This window comes from Sinohyriopsis cumingii, chromosome 6 (assembly GCF_028554795.1).
Source record: "Sinohyriopsis cumingii isolate HCF-2022 chromosome 6, ASM2855479v2, whole genome shotgun sequence".
In the NCBI taxonomy this organism is placed as follows: domain Eukaryota; kingdom Metazoa; phylum Mollusca; class Bivalvia; order Unionida; family Unionidae; genus Sinohyriopsis; species Sinohyriopsis cumingii.
In genome coordinates, this window is record NC_142966.1 from 77,376,427 (window position 1) to 77,397,192 (window position 20,766).

Sequence of the window (20,766 nt, forward strand, 5' to 3'; positions counted from 1 at the left end):
GCAATGAGATGCAAGAAGTCTGTTGTATTAGTAATACTTGCCTTTCCTGTCCATGAAATCTGTCAGATCATCAACAACTTCTTTTTTTTCATCAGTATTAAATCTCTGTTACAGCATATATTTGTAACCAGAAGAGCTCACAAACCATGCAACATATTCTGATTAAATTTTGTGTATATATAGTTTTATTGTCATAGAATTGCCTTTTGTGTGTTTTGTTTCATATCTGCCTTTTCAAAAGAGTTATGCACCTTGACAGTTAACTTCATATCTTTCACATGGTCTGTTGCCTATAACTTTTATAATGATAAAACCATTCCTAGGTGGCTCTTTTATTTCATTTAGAAGAGTTATGGCCCTCTGATTGCTCATCCTTCTTCTTTGCAATGTGACAATCAAAATTTGTTTGATTTAATTCAAATTTGGTTTGTGACTTCAGATTGATTAAATATCGAGTAAGTTTGAGTTTCTACTTTCCATTACCTTATTTACAGGAGTTATGGCCCCTAATTGCTCATCATCTTTACTTTCTTTCAACAGGATAACCTTACTAGGCTTTTTTGTATTTAAACCAAAATTGTCATGCTGTTTTGTCAGACTTTGAATTTTAAAAGTCTGCATTCTACAGTATCATTTACATGAATTATGCCCTTTGATTGCCTATCCTCCTGACTTTGGTTATTCTACCAATCTTTGCTGGATTTCAAAACAAATTTTGTTTACATATTCATATTGATGAGACCATTAATAAGTTTAATTTTAAGTATTCCACAATATGATTTCTGAGGGTGATGGCCTCTGAATCCCTATCCTCCTAAATTTGCTTTCCACATCATACATTTTCTGAAGAATATCATATTTCAGTTAAAGTTAGCATGCATCTTTATATTGATGATACCTTGAACAGCTGAATTTCTCACTATTCCAAGTCATCATTTGGAAGAGTTATGGTCCTTGAATGTTCATCTCCCAACCTCGGTTACCCCAAGAGAAGTTCTTGTGTTTAAATCCCTGCCAAGCATATTGTATGCACTATTGGCTACTAGCTCTAATTTACAGCTGAAGTCCATTCTTAGGTGGAATGTTAATATAGCCCTTTTTGTAATATTATTTTTTTCCAGGTTGAATTAACCACAGGATAAACATCATTTCAAGATGATTGATGGAGAAGTTTGTTCCCCCATGATGGAAAATAATCATCAGATGGAAGAAAAGACTGTACCAATATCCTTTGTAAGAAAGGTCAGTGTAAAAAGAAAGTACCAGAATTTTTATCCAGTAGATTGTATGTTTTAAGAGTACAGATTATGTGGTTATTGTAAGTTTTGCTTTCTTTGTCCACATAAAGAAACTTGGGATAAAACTACTGTTTTCTTTACTCGGTGCAGTTTAATTAATCATATTAACCTAGTGGTGTCAATGCTAAGAAGGAAAAATGCTTGGGTTTAATCCACTCCTAAAAGAGACAGATATTTTCAGCACACAGCAGTTATCCTGTGCATGGGTTAGACAACATATTGGTGTAAATATCAAGCATGGGCAATGTATGTATGTATACCACATAGTGAGCAAGGTCATGAACAGTTTTTGATGAAAGGTGCAGCTTCTGATGATAGGTGCAGCTACCAGGTTACTTTAATGGAGCATTATCATCAATCCATGGTTATAAATAAAATTGTAAACCAGATTTCAGCAGTCAGATCAAAATTACTTTGATGATCCTGTAATTCTCAGTATTTTAGTACCATTAAATTGCAGTAAGTCTTCTACTTTAGCAAATTAGTCATATAAAGTATTGAAGCCAGTTAGTGATGGTCCAAAATTGTATTAAATAGGCAAACGTTTTACACTATCTGCCAAAACTAATGGATGCTTGTATTCTGTATGTAACAAAATTAAGGACTGCTTTGGTGACCTTGTGGTTAGAGCATCTGCCTTGGATGTGGGAGGTCATGGGTTTGAACCACAGCCATGTCATACCATAGACTAATAAAAATGGTACTTACAGCTGCCTTGTTAGACACTCAGCATTAAGAGGTTAGTGTTAGGACTGGTCGGCCTGGTGTCAGAATAATGTGACTGGGTGAGACATCATGCTACATGTCCGTGGCATGATGCCGCAGTGCTAGACATCAGTGTCTATAAACTGCCACACTGCAGATATCGTAGTGATATGACTGATTTATTGTTAAAACTATGTTAAAAATCCAAATCTCACACACACACACATACTTAAATCAGGTTGCTCAACTCTGATATAAATTTTGAAATGGCAAATAAAATGATTAAATTGCTACTGAGAGTGAGAGATTTTAAATAGCATTAAAACTTAAAGATTGATTTCTAATTACAAAATCCACAGGTCCATTTGCTGACTCACATTATACCATCTTTTAATGATGCTTACAAATATTTAGGACCGCCTGTTGATATAGCTCATTATTAATTGCATATATATGAATAATCTTTTTATCATGTAGTTTTGTGTGTGTGTGTGATTTCGAATTTAAATGTTGCTTTGAAAAAATTTCAGTCATATAGCTACAATGTCTGCAGCGTGGCAGTTTACAATGATGTCTAACATTGGGGCATCATACCACAGACATATAGCATGATGTCCTACCCAGTCACATTATCCTGACACCAGGATGACCATTTCCAACACTAACCTCTTGATACTGCGCACCAGGCGAGACAGCTGCTAGTACCATTTTTATAAGTCTTTGGCATGACTTGGCCAGGGTTCAAAACCATGACCTCCCCCATCTGCAGTGAATGCTTTAACCACTGAGGCCACTGGAGTGCTCAGAAAAGCCTCAAGAGGACATATAAAAACTGACTCACATTACAGACCTAAAGTTCATCGTAACTGCTATTCCAGTGCTTTCCATCTTGTACAAGACCTCTTTCAAGATAAACACACTTCTTAATGTGAAATCGTAATATCACCATTATTATTTGTAATTAATACAAGAAAATCTAAAAATACCATTACTGCTAAAATTAAAAGTGATTAAAGTTAAAAATACAATTACAGTTAGATAAAACATATTTTCAACTGATTGTTACTTTGAAATCCATTCCAAACAGTCTGCCTAGGATTTAGGAAGAAACTGGTTTAGACGCTCCTAACACTAATCTCATAATGCTGAGTGCCTAAGACAGCTGTTAGTACCATTTTTATAAGTCTTTTTGTATGACTTGTCCAGGGTTAGAACCCACTACTGCCCGCATCCAAGGCAAACATTCTAACCACTAGGCATCATGTCATTTAATAGGAATAAATACTATATTCACTAAAAGTGTACACACAGTAATATAAGGTCACTAAAAGTGTAAACACAGTAATTACATTAGTAGCAAATTTAGTAGTCTTGGCAGATTTGCTACATCAATGCCATCCTTTAGTATAACAGATGAGATAGAATTCAGACATCCATTATCCTCCCTTTTTGAAGCTGGTCACTAGTGTCATTTCAAACCAGACAAAACAAGTCCTACATATTTAACAAGTAATTTTCTTGCACTTCACAAAGGAGAAGGAGTTCTTTGATGTCATCTAACCATCTAGATGTGCATTTTTCTGTCTCATAAAGGTAAAATATGGAGGATTCTATCTTTTAATGTTATTCGTTATCTTGCCATGTTCTGCTTGATATTTGCTGCTCGGCTTGTTTCTCCATGATAAATCTGTTGAATGATTACGATTCACTTGCATGCAGTCAGCTTGTGATATAGCCCGATATCTCGATATTGTCCACCAGTCTGTGAACATTTGTTTGCTGCTATTCACAGATTATGGGTCTGATCCAGTTATAAACAGACATGGAATATACAGCATTATGTCACATTATATTACAATCTGATTTTGGTCAACTTGGAGTATATATATATATCAGCAAGATGGACAAAATTGGTTATGTGCTGCTATGAGAGATGAGTGACTAAATTGCCTAAAAGATGTCAACTTCACCTTTTCCTGCTATGAAAGCAAAAATGATTTTGTCCTGTGATTTATTTATTTTTTATGTATAATGAGTTACAGTAGTTTATGACCTCTGAGATGCCACCTTGCTGTAGCCATGAAGTTCTGATAGTGTAGTGTTATAGGACACATGGTACTAATTGTATGGAAAAATGGGAACCAGTCTAGAAATGGGTGAAGATAAAACAGAATATATATTGGTTTGTCTGGCTGGGATTGGTTGATAATGAAAGTAAAATTTTAGTAAAATATATAATCTTTAGAGAGCTTATCATAGCTGTAACTTAATGTTTTTTAGAAACATTATTTTATTGATGGAATTTCAGTCCTTTAACAGACTTCAGTTTGTAACACTCATTACAGAAATTTGCACATGACTCTTTGGTGTAGAATTAAAAGCACATGTTTCAAACACACATATATCCAGAAAATGACATGGCTCATGTTTTTGTCTGCACAGAAGCTGTCATACTGATAATTATAGGTTTGATCATGAGCACTCACAAATTAAAAGTTATTGAATTTTTAAGATCATGTTTGCACAGGTTTAATATGGGAACTGAATTAGTACAATGAGTTCTATAACCCAAGTTGAAATGTATTGTATGCAATGCTAATACCAAGTGAGCAGACAAACAAACTCTTGCACAATTGAAGACATGTGTTTTAATAGCTTCTTACCATTAACTCTTTTCTACAAGTTAAACATCAATACGTAAATAACAATTTGTGTTTTAAGAATATAATTTGTGAAGAACAGTTTCTAATTTAAATTTTTTAGATGAAGATTTTAACTGCCATGTTTGTATTATTTTACCTTATAAAATCAGTTTGAAAATTTGTATCATCACCCAGTTTCAGACTTGTTCCCATTTTTCCATACAATAAGTACCGTGTGTCCTATATCCATCCTTGATTTACTTGACAGACCTAGGATTAGTAGTAATATAGTCCAAGTAAACAATGTGCATAGTCCTGCTCATCAAAGATTACATTAGTAAATATTAAATTATATTGCAATTTCATGTTCACCAATATAGCAATGGTACATTTCAGGCAACACTGAAGTATTTGAGTTTTTAAAAAAAAGAAAATCAGAAAAAATATTTTGAATAAAGCTGTCTAATCACAAGCAATCACGTTTTTTTTACCATCATCATTTATTGCTGTTCAATTTAAGACAAATATATGTCCAGCTTTGTCATATTATGTAATTAATGAGTAAAAGGTCAAGGTTACCATCTATATGTGGACGTATAAAAGTATCACAGAAAAGGAGATTTAAATGACAGAAATTACCTAAACGTCCCCCAGAACACATATTGTTTAAAACTAAAGTAAGGTAGGCATAAGTCCATGAAAATACAAAATATGAAGTTTTAAAACATTCAATAAATGAAATTGGTGGGATTCAAAGTCATCAGAGGTCATCACTAGTAAACATGGTTGTAGAGATCAAAGTGATCACATCTTATAATGTTTCAAAACACAACTAGGAGATGCCATATTGTTTAAGTGGCAGGGGTCAGCTTCATAAATTGGACTATTATTGTTTAATAATTAAAGATATGAATAAGTTTGTGAATTTGGTATTTCCACCTTGTTTTGTTCATGAAATTGATATGAGGCATGTACACCTCTTGTAGTCACTGGACAGTATGTAGCGAGTGAAATACCAATATTTGGTTAGGAAGCAGTGGAGATGCTGGCACAAAGCAAGTAAAATGTCTCAAAAACTGACTGGATGACAACTATTTTGAATTGCATCAAGCTATTGAGTACACAATGTTTTTCAAAATTATCATCCAGGGAAAGGGCTTGTGTTTGTTCTGTGAGCATCACATGCTCTCAAAAATGGCCTTTGGACATGAAAAATGCATGTATAAATTTGGGAGTAGGGTGCATCAACTTGTTATTCTATGAATTTCCATGGACTTGTCAGATCAAGTGAATTATATTCTTATGTTTTGCTTTATTATACCAATCCAAAAATATGGACTTTTTTAACCTCACTCATGTGTTTTATTTTGTGAGAATTTTTATATTAGGCAGGTGTATGCAACATTAAGTTTGTGCTTAAAAACTGTCCCTTGCACTGTTACTAATATCACCCATTTCCAGACTGGTTCCCATTTTTTCACACAATTTGTACCATGTGTTCTCCAGAAGATAATGGCATTTCAAGTAATCCATGGTGACTATATGTTAAAGGTGGAACTTTGAACAGTTTATAAATTATAAACTTGGGCCTAGTCGGTGGGGGGGGGGATGGGGGGGGGGCAAAGATCCAGGAATAATGCTGGTAATTGTATGAATGACTTGTCCTTTTTATGCCAAAAAAGAAGTGATCCTATATACAGGATTCATGCCAATAATTATGAATTGAGCAGGGTACCAATCACAAAGTGGAGAAACATAAGATATCATACTTAATACCTGGAGATCAGCCAGCATATTATGCAATGGCAAATCAAGGTCTATGTTATTTCATTTTGGACCAGACTTGTAAGCTAGTGTATATATGGTAAGCCAGTTGTGATTCCAGCATCTGTTGTTACTCTTATAAATTGACAAAACATACATCAACACTGGTACATATTCCTGTTGTAAGTATATACCATCATGTCATGAGGACTGTATATACTCACTTGTAAGTCCAGTCCAACTGCAAACAACATAAACTTTGATCTGCTATCATATAATGTACCATCAGATTAGGGTCTACACTGTTTGTTCTACTTATCACTCATAGCTTATTGCATAGACCCAGATCTGCAAGCAGATTATGGGTGGCAGATCTGGGTCAGGTGCAGTTTACAGTTGAACTCAACTTATAATCAAGTATATACAGAAACTAGAAACCAGCATGTGTGAGGAAGAATGTGTTGAAAGTGGTTTGAGAGTTACAGCAGCATCTGTTCTAGTAACAATGTTAAGTAAAAGATAAAGTGTACACTTGATTGTGACCCAGTTAGATTTGAAAACTGGGGAGATAATGTATGGGCAGCCGCCTCTGCCAAAATTTAACTCGACAAATGAAATTATGAATTTAAATTCCAAATGATCTGGCATTAAATGAAATTTGATTTAAACAACAAAACAGAATGAAGAATTCTGATTCCAAATGACATTTTTATTAATTGAATTTATAAAGCATAAAATCAAATGATTTAAACCAATAAATGAAATGATGAATTCTGATTCCAAAAGACGTGATATTAAATAAAATGATTTAAATAAGAAAATGGAATGATGAAATCTGTTTCCAAATGATGTGGTATTAAATAAAATGATGTAGTCTAAAATGAAATAATTTAATCCAACAAATGAAATGATGAATTTAGATTCCAAATGATTTGGTATTGAATAGAATGGTCTGAAGAACCGAATGGAATATTGCATTCAGATTCCAAAGGATGTGTTATTAAATAAAATGTGGTGAAAGTAAACGATCTGATTGGAAACATCTAAATTGTAAGGTAAAATCATCTAGCATAAATCCAAACATACACAGGGGGCACTGTTATCCATAATGTATGGAGTCAGCACGCCCAAATTTATAATCTAGAGAAGTATATTCAGCATTCAGTTTTTTTGCAGACAAAACTTGGACATCCAAGGTGTTTCCATTCCTATGATATAAACAAGAACTATATTTTCCAGTCAGCATCAAATGATTTGATCTACATTAATGAATGTGCGTGTGTTCATTAAAATTTCTCCAATTTGTACTGTGCGAGCTTCAAAGGTTTCCAAAAATCTAGAAATATCAATTATATCAAATACAGACCATGTGTATTGACCAAAGTTTGTAGGATTTGTCCTTAAGTCATGGCCTTAGTGGCTTGAAGAATAAAGGTATTGTGTAATAACTTTTGCTCTAAATTAGGTTCTTTAACCAAACTTTGTGGATGACTTGTACTTAGCGTAATAAAGAAACATATAGATTCTGGGGCTAACAGTGCAAGGCCACATACATGGGTAAGTCTAATAAGAAAAAAATGATTTCTCTGCAATAAATTTAGTTATGTATCCCTATCAATGGTCCTGGTCCTTAAGACTTGGTTAATACTCTCCAGTCAACCATGCCTCACTGGTACCTGGATAGAGGACTGTTGCTGTTTGTCTATACATCCCAAAACCATTTTAGGACAGTATCATAAAACTCAGTGATGAAATTTTACACCCTTGATTAGGGTTTAAGTAGATGAACTGATTAAACTTTGAAGTTATTACAATGTTTTATTTTTTTCACACATATTTATGTGATTGTTTTACATCAGGAATAATTAGTTATGGCACTGTCCATCATTCATTCCGTCTGTTAACATTTGCTTGCCTGGCCCATAAGATTGTAAAGGTTGGAGAGATTTTCACAAAACTTTGCTCAGATCTGATCATGACTAGATGGTGTGGTATGTACAATAGCCTCCCTCTACTCCTCTAGGTCAAGGCAAGGGAAATAGTAATTCTGTAAATTGTATCCTTGTTCAGATTATACCTTTTGAAACACTGAAGATAATTGACTGAAACTTTAGCCAGTTATATATCCAGACTAGACTGTCTTGCACACCATAGCCATGTCCTTTGCCCCAAAGTCAAGGTTATATCAAAAAGTAATGTAATAATGTGACTTAAAATTTTTTCTGGTGCATAACCTTTGAACCAGTGAAGTATTTTAAGGAAACCTCAGCTAAGTATACATCGTATGTAGTAGGGTTTTAGCCTACTTTTACTACATAATCTGCCACAAGGTCAAGGTCACAGCCTCAGAAAATGTAACTCTGACCTGTATCCTAGTCCAGAGGATAACTTTTGAATCAATCAAGATATTTTAATAAAACTTTTATCAGTTAAATAATAAACTAGACTGTGTTACTTAAGCTACATCCACCTAAGTGTCAAGGTCATGGCATATTCATCTCAATTCATGTACAATATCGAACCAATAAAGCTAATTTAATCAAACCCTAGGCTCTTTTATATCTTTACTTGATAGTGTCTAGCATATTCACTGTCATGCCCCCTACATCAAGATGAAGGTCACAACACAGCAAGTCAGTGGACTTAGCATGTTTGTCGCTTTTAACACCTAATGGCCAGAAGGGTCTCTATTAAGGAGGGAAGCAGACAGCCCTGGGGTGTCCCCTCTTTCTGGCATCCCAGTAGTTCCAGAAGGGATCTTCTGTTTTCAAAAGCTGGGTCAGAACTAATGAATGATACATGGGTCATACCACAGAAGAAGATTGTTAATGACATCACTTCTGAGATCCTCAAGGACCTCAGTTTGGTTTTATCAGAGCAAACTGGAATCCCTAAAGGAAGAGGTGTACACCCTTCTAGGAAAGCGTGCAGTAGAAGGGGGAGATAAACACTTGAATTTTTTTATTTTTTTCCACAGATTTTTCTGCTTTCAGAAGTAGGGGTCCAGAAATATCATAAGGTCAAATGACTCAATAGTCAACATAGAAGTTCAAGATGCCTAACTTTAGATACCCATCTTCTTTTCCCACTGGAAATTCATGTATTGAAGGGGGGCAGGTGACCTTTCAGTTTTGGGCTCTTTCCTTTGGCCTCGCTTCCATTCCCAGAGCCATTACCAAGATGATGGGTGTACTAGTCACACATTTAAGATCCCAGTGTAGCACCTTGAGCATGGAAGCATAGCTTTCCCATAGTTTTATGTCCAATGTCCCCTTGTTTTAGATTCCAGGTACCCACCAGGAATTCTTTCTCATCAGGAAAAATTAACAATAATGTCTAAAACTTTTCTTTAATGGACATCAATCCACATATGTGTTGGTGTTTGCAAATTAATGGCCAAAGTCAGTAATGTTGGTAATAAAAACTGCAAGACTGCAAGTAATAACCCTTTTTGAAGAATATACATGGTAATGAAAATATTCAAGATATTTCAATGAGTAAATGTAAAAACCTGACGACCGCTAGTGTAACATAATTCTGAGGTCAAAATGTCATGGTGACAAAAATATTATTTATTAATGACATAAGAGGCTAAATAAATTTATGTAAATGCACAACTTGTCATTAACTCAATGGTGAATTATTGATATGAAAAGTGATTCAGAAAAAATTAAGTATCCATGGTGCATCTTATTTCATGTTAACCAGGTATTTAGCCATTCTGATGTCTTCATTAGTTACATGAATTTGTGATAAATGTTTATTATAATAATGTAACTTCTTTTAAGTGTCCATCCAGGAAAATGTGATAGTTCAATGCAGACAATAAAGTTAAAGTGGCAAAACAGTCCAAGCAAATAAGATTTTTAAGCACTTTTATTGCATTATGTATTACTGTTTTCTTTTGTCCCTTTTAAATACATTCTAAATTAATTTCAGATCCAAAAGTAGAGCAAAATTAATTTTGCTAATTGATGCATCCAAAACTATTACAGATCTTAAGATGGTGCTGGAAGAATTTGCTAATTGATGCATTTTAAACTGTTGCAGATCTTAAGATGGTGCAGGAAGAATTTGCTGCTAGTAATGACAATAGCCGGTGTTTGTCTTGGAGTTTTCCTTGGATTTATTTTGCGGCTGGCAGCACCATCAAAAGATGCCATCATGCTGATATCCTTCCCTGGAGAAATTTTAATGAGGGCACTCAAAATGCTGATACTGCCACTCATTGTTTCCAGCTTGATTGTTGGTATGACAAAATTTAAAGTTTTCTTGGTTTTCTTGAAAGAAAAAAGTTTGTATCCCAAATATTGTTTACTGTGGTACAAGTCATACAGATCACATAGGCATTCACTGGTGACTATTTCAGTCAGTCTGTTTAAAATCAGATCTCCACTGTCTTCCATGAAGATCTGACAGTGACCATTTAAGGGTCATGTTCTGGTTACTGTGTTATTACCATTGCTAATTTTATCAGCCAATCAGATGAAGTTTTAAATCTTCATGTTTAGGAGACTGAGCAGTATAGCTGAAGAGCATAAATGTGTGCCTATCAATTTGATTCACTTTCAAATTTCTGAAAGCTGCATTTCCATTGGCTAAAGCAAAGGTCACCAGAACATGATCCCTAAGTGGCTGCTGTCACATCTTCACCAAGGACAGTGGAGATCTGATTTAAATCAGATTGCTATTTCAGTAATAGGTGTCATTGTTTAGAATTTAATTACACAATCATTTTCATCTGGAAATTTGTTATGATATTTAAAGTGCAGAGCATTCAACAAAAAGAACTGAATAGACTTTGGTTAAACTGTATTTAGTATTAACCCTTATAACAACAATTTATATTTAATTTAATTTTAGCACATGCACCGATATGACCACAATTTTTAACATTCACTTTACATAAATATGTTAAAAACATATGCCTCTCAGTTCTTTGGAGTGAAATATTTTGATGTAACTTCTTTTTTTTCCAGATTTATCCTATAATTTATTTAAACTAGATTTTCATATTTTAAAAATCTCCAGAACTGGAAAATGCTAAAAATTCTTTAATCAAACAGGAATTTAGATTTTATGAAAATGGAATTAAGATGGGAATGTCATCAAAAGTTTGTATCACTGCTATAGTTGTTATTGGTTGTGATGTTATAGTCCTATATGTCCCCAATGCAGCTTTTTAGCTTTTACTGTACTATGAGTATAAGAATATATTTTTATATGCCTGCCATAAGGCTGAGTGTATTATGGTATGTATCTATTCATTCACTGAACTGTCTGTTGCACAATTTTATTTCTGCTTCGTAATTCAAGTTGTGAACCATTTACAGTTACCATACCTTATGGATGCCTTGCACTTGCAGTATGGAAGAACCGTACAGATTTTGGAGTCGAAAGATCAGAGGTCATGGTCAATGTGACTGGATGAAAAATGATTGTTTCAATACAATAACTTGAATTGTCCACTATGTACAGTTACCAAATATTGTGGATGGCTTGCACTTAGGGTAAGGGAAAAATCTACTGATTTTAGGATCAAAATATCAAAGATTGAGGTCACTGTGACTCAAAGAAGAAAATGCTTTCTGCAAAATAACTCAAGTTCTCCACCATCCATAGTTATCAAACTTTGTGGATGGCATGCTCTTAGGGTAAGGGAAACATCTACTGATTTTAGGATCAAAATATCAAAGATTGAGGTCACTGTGACTAAAAGAAGAAATATAGTTTCTGCACCATAATTTTAGTACTGCATGGTCTACAGTAACCAAACTTTGTGGATGGCTTACACTTAGTTTAAGAAAACAAATCTATTGATTTCAGGATCAAAGGTCAAATCCACTATGACTTAAAGAAGAAAATGCTTTCTGCATAATAACTCGAGTTCTCCACCATCTATAGTTATCAAACTTTGTGGATGGCATGCTCTTAGGGTCAGAAAAAGCCTATTGAATTCAAAATCATATTGACTTGGGGTTTTCACCAGAAGTCTAATTATGATGTCTAGATATGGACAACACAGTTCCTTTGTTCCAAATTTTATCACTACTCCTCCTGAAAATGAGGTTTTCACTAAATGGCTTCTTATAATGTCTAGTTGATCCTAAATGAAAATGATTTTCAAGATGACTGCAGTAGTGGCCATATTGGACATCAGATCACTACCACAGTAGCCATTTTAAAAATTGTTGTTGTTGTAGGGTTTATTGCAATTTTTCAGTACAATATAGGCTGTACATGGTGGCCAGTATAAATGGTGAAGGAAGAACAAAGAAGAAAACCAGAAAGAACCACCGACCCATGAGAAGCTACTGGCAAACTTTCTCACATACCCACATTGGCTGAGCCCGAGACTTGAACCCATGCAGACAGGTGAGATGGCAGTGATCCGTAATGGTGAGCACCTTAGACCACTCAGCCACTCGGGGCCCCCATTTCATGTCACTACTCTGGAATGAATTGTTATATAAGATGGGGTTTTCACTGAAAGACTTCTTATGATGTCTAGTTAGTCATCAATGAAAATGGTGTCAATCTGACTTCCAGTATGACTGCCATATGCGACTGCCATATGCCCAAGACAGCTGGTCATATCAATATTGTGCTTGAACCAAAAGACTTGTTGTAGTGTCAAGATGGTCCACAACTGAAATGGCATCAATGTGATATCCAAAATGGCCACCATGGCAGCCAGCTTATGAATCTTGTTATTGTTACTTCTCCAAAACAACAGGTTATATCAACATCAGTTTTCCACAAGAAGACTTCTTATGATATCTTGTTGGTCCTAAATGATGTCTTGTTGGTCCTAAATGATGTCTTTGCTGATCTTAAATGATGTCTTTGCTGATCTTAAATGATGTCTTGCTGATCTTGAATGATGTCTTGTTGGTCCTAAATGATGTCTTTCCTGATCTTAAATGATGTCTTGGTGGTTCTTAAAATGATGTATTGTTGGTTCTAAATGATGTCTTGTTGGTCCTAAATGATGTCTTTGCTGATCTTAAATGATGTCTTGCTGATCTTAATGATGTCTTGTTGGTCCTAAATGATGTCTATGCTGATCTTAAATGATGTCTTTGCTGATCTTAACTGATGTCTTGTTGGTCCTAAATGATTTCTTTGCTGATCTTAAATGATGTCTTGCTGATCTTAAATGATGCCTTGTTGGTCCTAAATGATGTCTTTGCTGATCTTAAATGATGTCTTTGCTGATCTTAAATGATGTCTTGCTGATCTTAAATGATGTCTTGTTGGTCCTAAAAGTGATGTCTTGTTGGTCCTAAATGATGTCTTTCTTGATCTTAAATGATGTCTTTGCTGATCCTAAATGATGTCTTGTTGGTCCTAAATGATGTCTTTGCTGATCTTAAATGATGTCTTGTTGGTCCTAAATGATGTCTTGTTGGTCATAAATGATGTCTTTGCTGATGTTAAATGATATCTTTGCTGATCTTAAATGATGTCTTGCTGATCCTGAATGATGTCTTGTTGGTCCTAAATGATGTCTTTGCTGATTCTAAATGATGTCCTTTTGGTCCTTCTTTTGATGTCTTGTTGGTCCTTCTTATGATGTCTTGCTGATCCTAAATGATGTCTTCTTGGTCCAAAAATGAAAATGGCGCCAATCTGATACCACATCAGCTAAGTCAAAAGTCTTGTTATTACTGAAGAATATTAGAGATGGTTTTCTGACTCAGCAGCTGAAAGGAAGAAATCATCTTTTCTTGAATTCCTGGAAGTAATGTTCGGCCAATTGAGCATCAGTCCCTTCAAGGGAATCTTATTTAATACAGTGGTCCCCCTCTTATATGGCCACCCCTTCTGCACTGGGAAAGTGGCCTTATAAGACTGGTGGCCTTTCCATAGGGGGACTAAATATTTTGTGAGAAGTTTATGTGATGTACATAGTAAGAAAGCTACATACTTCAAAGCATTTAATATCTTCATTTAATATATTTGTTTAAAAGTAACATTAATTATTAAAAGGTTCTTTTTGCTATAATAATTGACTTATTTCAACTGATTTACATTAATGGTTTTTATTCTTGGTGTAAGTGTGATATGTGAGCAGGTATTATTGTCATGCACATTGCAAAACCATTCAAAAACGTCATTTAAATCTTGGTACATACATAATTCTCTTTTCATTTGCTCCATTTTCCCACTGCTGCTGAATAACCTCCTTATTGGTTATGCAGTTGTTTATTCAAGTCGTTTCCACATAAAATTGTTTGGCAAGTCCCCATTCACCACCTCACCCAATGTCGTCGAGTAGAATAACCGATTTTCTTCTAAAATAATGCATCTCCATTTACGTGATGACATGTTAATGTTTGGTAATGATTTATTTGGATGTTGCTGTGTGCAATTTAATGATGCAGACAAAACTTTTGTCAAGTGGACGAAATGCCTTCTTCATAAAGGAAGCGATAAATGTGTTGTCACATGATTTTTTCATTTTGTCTGGTATCTTGATTTGTTCAAGGTTGATTTCTGTATGTGTGTGTTAATGCACAAATCTATTTTAGCCTATGCTGACCCTGTTCTGATCTTGACAATTATGTCCAGTTTTAATCATCAAAGAGAAGAACTTGACAGATGTATGAAGCCCAAGACTCTATCATAACATTGTTGAGCCCATTTCTTGTCAATGTCGGCTTTGATAGACAATCTTAGTGTTACATGTCCTTTAGTCAACACTTTTTTCTGTAACAGAACCTTGACATTGGGAGACATGTATCGATGATAGAGATAATCTGATTACTTACCTTACAACACAATATGAGTTAATTATTCATTCTGGATACATTTGGAAGAAAAAGTGGATGTTCGTGAGGGGAACAGTTTCCAATTTTGTACTAATTTGCTGGCCGCTGGTCATGTTAGAGGGGCGGCCATTATTGAGGGGTATTTTTTAATACAAATTCATCGGTGCCAAAGGATTCTGGCTGTAAGAAGTGGGTTGCCACAGGTCAGGGGGCCGTTCAAGAGGAGGACTGCTGTATTTAGAGCATGTTTAAATCTTCTAAAGAGGTTGACTGGTCTGTTTAGCAACCACCTTGTTTGAAAGCCACTGAATGCTAGCAGAGATCCAGTCTTGCAACTCATGAAGAAGCTGATCTCTGTAGTTTCTTGTCTTTGATGGCCATTCATGTCTTCTCTTAGAATACAAGGATACAGAATACAAGGATACAGAATACAAGGATACAGAATACAAGGATACAGAATACAAGGATACAGAATACAAGGATACAGAATACAAGGATACAGAATACAAGGATACAGAATACAAGGATACAGAATACAAGAATACAGAATACAAGGATACAGAATACAAGGATACAGAATACAAGGATACAGAATACAAGAATACAGATGCTATATTCTCTTTCTTTCCTGCCTCAAATGTGGAAGAAACATATAAAGTTATTTGTATTAGTATGTACGTTCATTATATCTTGGTTTAGTTTGGAATGTAAGTTTCATAGACAAAACTGGCTGTAGCACCATGTAGATTTCTATTTATGTGATTGCATGTTCGCTGCACTATGAACCAAAATTATATCACTCCAATGTATAGGGCATGCCTCACTAACTTTAAGTTTTGCACATTTTTTTTTTTTTGGGGGGGGAGATTATTTCAGATTTATTTAACTTTGTGTGGACAAGTATTGAAAAGTACAAGACCATCCCTCCAAAGCTAGGTCAGAATGGTAAATATCAATTGTGTTTCATAGACACATTTCTTGTTTATCTAACATTTCTTGTTTATCTAATGTTTCATTATATTTGCTTTTTTTCAGGTCTTTCCGCACTGGATGCTAAGTCCAGTGGTCGTATGGGAATAAGGACACTTGTCTACTATTTTGCCACGACTTTTGCAGCCATTATTGTTGGAATCATCCTGGTTCTCTGTATTCATCCTGGTGACCCTGTACTGAAGGACGACACCATTGCTGGAAGCAAGTCCAGTAAACTTACTTCCCTTGATGCGCTCCTCGATTTGATAAGGTCCTTTAAAAATCAAACCTCTTTTTCTATCACACTGAATGTCCAACAAGTTCTGCCAACTTAATCAAAAGAATAAAAATAGTGTTTCAAGTTGCCACCTATACAGTAGCCTAAAATTTACAGTTTTTAGGGTGGAGCAGCACATTTTTAAGGGACTTTCCTCTTTGTTTCAGTAATTTTGTGCTAGAATTGAGCCCAGCAGGTTCAGGAAGTTAATTTTAAGCATGGGTAAGTGGTGGTTTTTGAAGCAGATAACTGAGAAATAACCAATTACCTTTCGATGTGAAAACACTAAATCATGCACATGCCAGTTCCAGTTATTGAACCAGTTACAACAGCAGTGCAAAGCAAGAAATTTTATTATTGGGCTATCATATCCCAACCTTTCTATTAACTGTAACTCCCTACCAAATTCTTCTGTTTCCAGTCAAGCTTGAAATTTATTATATACATACAACCCATCAATAAGTTGCAGGAGATGGGGCTCCATAAACATATGCAGTAGTATAAGTAAGACTATAATTTAGTGTATAATCAAAGGGAAAGGGGTGGGTAGATATTGTTGTTGATACATGAGAATTATAATTTCTTATATTTCTGTATGTGTATGATCATATTTCCAGTATAGGATACCTCTAGCCAGCCTCCACTTGACCTTTATCAAGACTTATTTTGACCTTCTACTTGCAAGCAAAGTGCACATAAACTTCGCAAGAACTTTCTGACTTCCATCGACACATGAAACGTCTTTCACAATAAACCGTTAAGATAAATATTAATTGCATCACAAACAGGACATTTTGCTCTGATCAGCCCATCTACCTGTATGGATTTGTTAGTCCAGTTTTGAGTTGTTATAATGGTTATTTTGTTTCAATATATGTTCTCATTATTATTTCTGAAGGCTAAATCAATTCTAGATCAATGTTGAATTGAGAACTAGATGTATTATTTTTTGTCCATCTTGTTTTAATCTTATGGATGATTGGTCTTTATTCGTTTTACATGTTCACATTTGTATCATTGCACAAGCTGTCTGCTGTGCACAATTTAGAAGTTTTGTATTGACATTACCGTAGCTGTCACAGTAGCTGTTCTTTGAAAGCTCAAATGTGTTTAAATGTCATCTGAGCTTTATGCTGAAGTTTTCAGTTTAAATCTAACTTTTTACCAACTATCTTCAGTAAACGTTCTTTCAGTTTTTTTTTTAGTTTGAAAGTTTTTCAGTATTTACATTATGCCATTTTGACTTCTGTCCTCATTTGTTTTGTTTAGGAATATGAGAAAAAGAATCCTTTATTATCAGGTAGAATTTTCTTTTCCTACACTGATGCATATTCTTTTAATCTGTTGCCCAAAAGAAATATTTTGCTGGAGTTAACATTCATTGGTATTAGATCTTAAGAAGTCATTCTAAGTTAGTAAACTAGCAATGTACATTTAAAATAAAATCATGCTGACATATGGTACTTACAAAACTGCATGCAACATTAATGTAGGAGTTGCCTCCCTTCCATATAAATTCTAAATACATACATCAATTGCTGACACTGTATCCATTAATACATCTGCAATGGATTATTCTTTAAGATAGTGTTTGTAAATACATGCCTGAGATACTTTGTTGATTTCACATGGCAAATGACAATGTACAACCCCATATTGTCTAAATTAATTAATACAATGTCTATGTGGCACTCACACTATCCCGCCGTACTAGATCCAGATTTGTAAAACAGTATGGAAAAAGAAAGACTAAATATTAAAACACAAATATTTCACTGCAACTTATCGCCAGATGCAATGAGCAATTTTTTTTATTGTATAAAGATCTTGCATTTGAAATATAAAAGAAACCTTCTGATTCTGAGGTCAAAGGTATTGCTTAGTTCCTGATATATAAAATACAGTGCATTAGTTTTATGTTCAGATGCATTAAAACTCTCTTTATGTCTGGCACTAACTAAGACATATGATACAAAGATGGATTATGCTGCATTTTCTAAATATACAGTAGTTGCATTTGAATAAACTGCTTGGAATTTTAGTACAAGTGACCTTTCCAGAAACATCCAGATTTCACCTGTTTACTTTGCCATCCAATACATAAAGACAAAAATCTGAACTCGATAAACATTTTTTATTCTGTTTAGACTAATGTTGCTTTTGATAGAATATAAGTATAAATTTTGACTGGTTAAGAAATCTTGGGGAAAATCAGAAAAAATATTAATGATTTTCTTTGGGACATCAGTGGGAAGCAGGATGCAATAATGGCAAATTTGCTCAATTTGAATGATACCAAAAAAGGCCAAAGGTCAAGGTCACAATATATATAAGAAAAATGGTTTTTGCATGATACAGTGAATTCTTTATTAAATATTTTAAATAAACCTTGTGGAATGCATGTATTTGAGACAAGAAAGACACCTCTTTCTTTTTGGGTCACTAGGTCAGTAATTAAGGTCACAAGAACTGAAATAAAGAAAAAAATGATTTCAACAATAACTACTTATGTTTCATTGTGCATACTTTGTAGATGACTTGCATCTGGGACAAGAAAAACAGCTATTGACCTAGAGGGTTAAAAATCAAATGTCAAGGTCAGAGAGACTCCAAGAAGAAATAGTTTCCACAAAATAATTCAAATCATGTGTCATCAACTATGACTAAACTTTATGGTTGGCATGGTTTTAAGACAAGAAAATTACTTATTAATTGTGTAATCAGTATGACAAAGGTTAAGGTCACAGAAGCTGAAAGAAGGAAAATAGTTTCATTGAATAAATAAGGAATTTTTTGTCTTTTACCATCATAGAATTTGTGGATGGTTTGCATTTTAATTATGGAAGACACCTGTCAACTTCTGGATTCAAAAGGCCAAGTATTTGATGAATGAAAGGTGTAATACATGTACTATGCATCACATGACAAGTATGTAATGTACTATTTACTCTTGCTTCCACGTTTTGAATTTACGAAGGATTTGTCATGTCTCAATAAAATTTGGTGTATAGATTTATATTAAACTGAACAATGTACATTTTGTACATTAACATTGGAACCTTTAGTATAGAAATTTGAAGAAAAAAATTATGAAAATTGCAAGAAGTTTAATAAGAGATACGTAAAGACATTATTTGGATTATCAAATTACATATTGAGCAAAAAAGATTTGATTAAAATTTCTTTTAATGTTTAGATAAGTTTTTATCTGCTGTTGCTGACAATAGCTGATATTTCTAACAACAAGACAGCAACTTTCTATATTTAATTCACTTAATGTCAGTCCAAATCTCTGTAAAGGGAAATAACTCAAATTCTAATCCTAAGAAGAAATGATTAGACTGTGATTACTTCTCTTGATATATTTTGACTGTTTCTATATCAGATATAACAAGAATTTTTCCACTTGTATATGTTCATAAAAGGTTATTTTGCTTATATATTTTACCCAATATATAGTGTGACCCCGCTTAAGCATGCTCCATTATAACACAAATTCAAATATAACATGGGCGTGGTGTGGATCCCAAAATTTTATAAACATGTATTTTTCTTGTACAAAAAAAACCCACTTTCTTAAAAGTACAAAAAAATGTAAAAGGTTTATCATTTTTTGGAAGAGTACACACTTAAATAATAAGATGATTGTGGCATGACTTCTGAAATTTTAAATGTATTTTTCTAGTACACGAAAAAATAGTTTTTTCTTCTTAAAAGTATGAAAGATAACATGTAAAATGTTTATTCTAGGATCACATAAGGCTTTGCCAATGTCAAAAACTGTGATTTTATTTCCTTAATGACAGCAAAATATACCATCTGGCAATTATTTTTATTGGTGACATTGTTGGCTGTTTGAACTTGTATATACAACTATTGGTTTGGAGTGGAGAAATTCAGAGGCCCCATGAAAGGAAGCTGCAAACTTGATCTAAAATGCACTGAAATTTATTTATTGTTACATAAACAATTTCTTTGTCCATATTGAAAAACCATTTTAACAGTGCATTGCTATATCATGATCCACTTATGTTGACATCGAGCATGAGTATTGTTTGTTGTGAAATATCTGCTTTTTTGTTGTTGACATTTCTGGTAGAGGAAATCAACCGGACGAGGCATTATCTTGTAATTTATCTTTCATTGGATTTTCAGCCACACGCTAGTAACTAATATATTTATATAGACTGACATTTGTATGTGGATGGTAAGTAAAATTCCTATTCTTTTCACTCAGAATTAAATCCTTTAGAACACTCACATTTTCTATACTAATCCTTGTCATCAGACCAGAACACCTGCATCTCTATCGTCCATTGACCCTTTGTTAAATT

At 34.1% G+C, this 20,766-nt stretch overlaps 1 protein-coding gene across 6 annotated transcripts in view; it reads left to right on the forward strand.

Annotated features, from left to right (window-relative positions):
• LOC149797265 (excitatory amino acid transporter-like) overlaps positions 1-20,766 on the forward strand; it is an 81,667-nt gene that overhangs the window by 24,828 nt on the left and 36,073 nt on the right. For all 6 annotated transcript variants that reach the window (XM_089961972.1, XM_089961970.1, XM_089961969.1 and 3 more), the window contains exons 2-4: positions 1,122-1,242; positions 10,460-10,658; positions 16,219-16,426. In XM_089961972.1, the coding sequence (XP_089818098.1) occupies positions 1,156-1,242; positions 10,460-10,658; positions 16,219-16,426 (494 nt within the window). In that variant the 5' untranslated portion in view covers positions 1,122-1,155. The remainder of the gene's footprint in view (positions 1-1,121; positions 1,243-10,459; positions 10,659-16,218; positions 16,427-20,766) is intronic.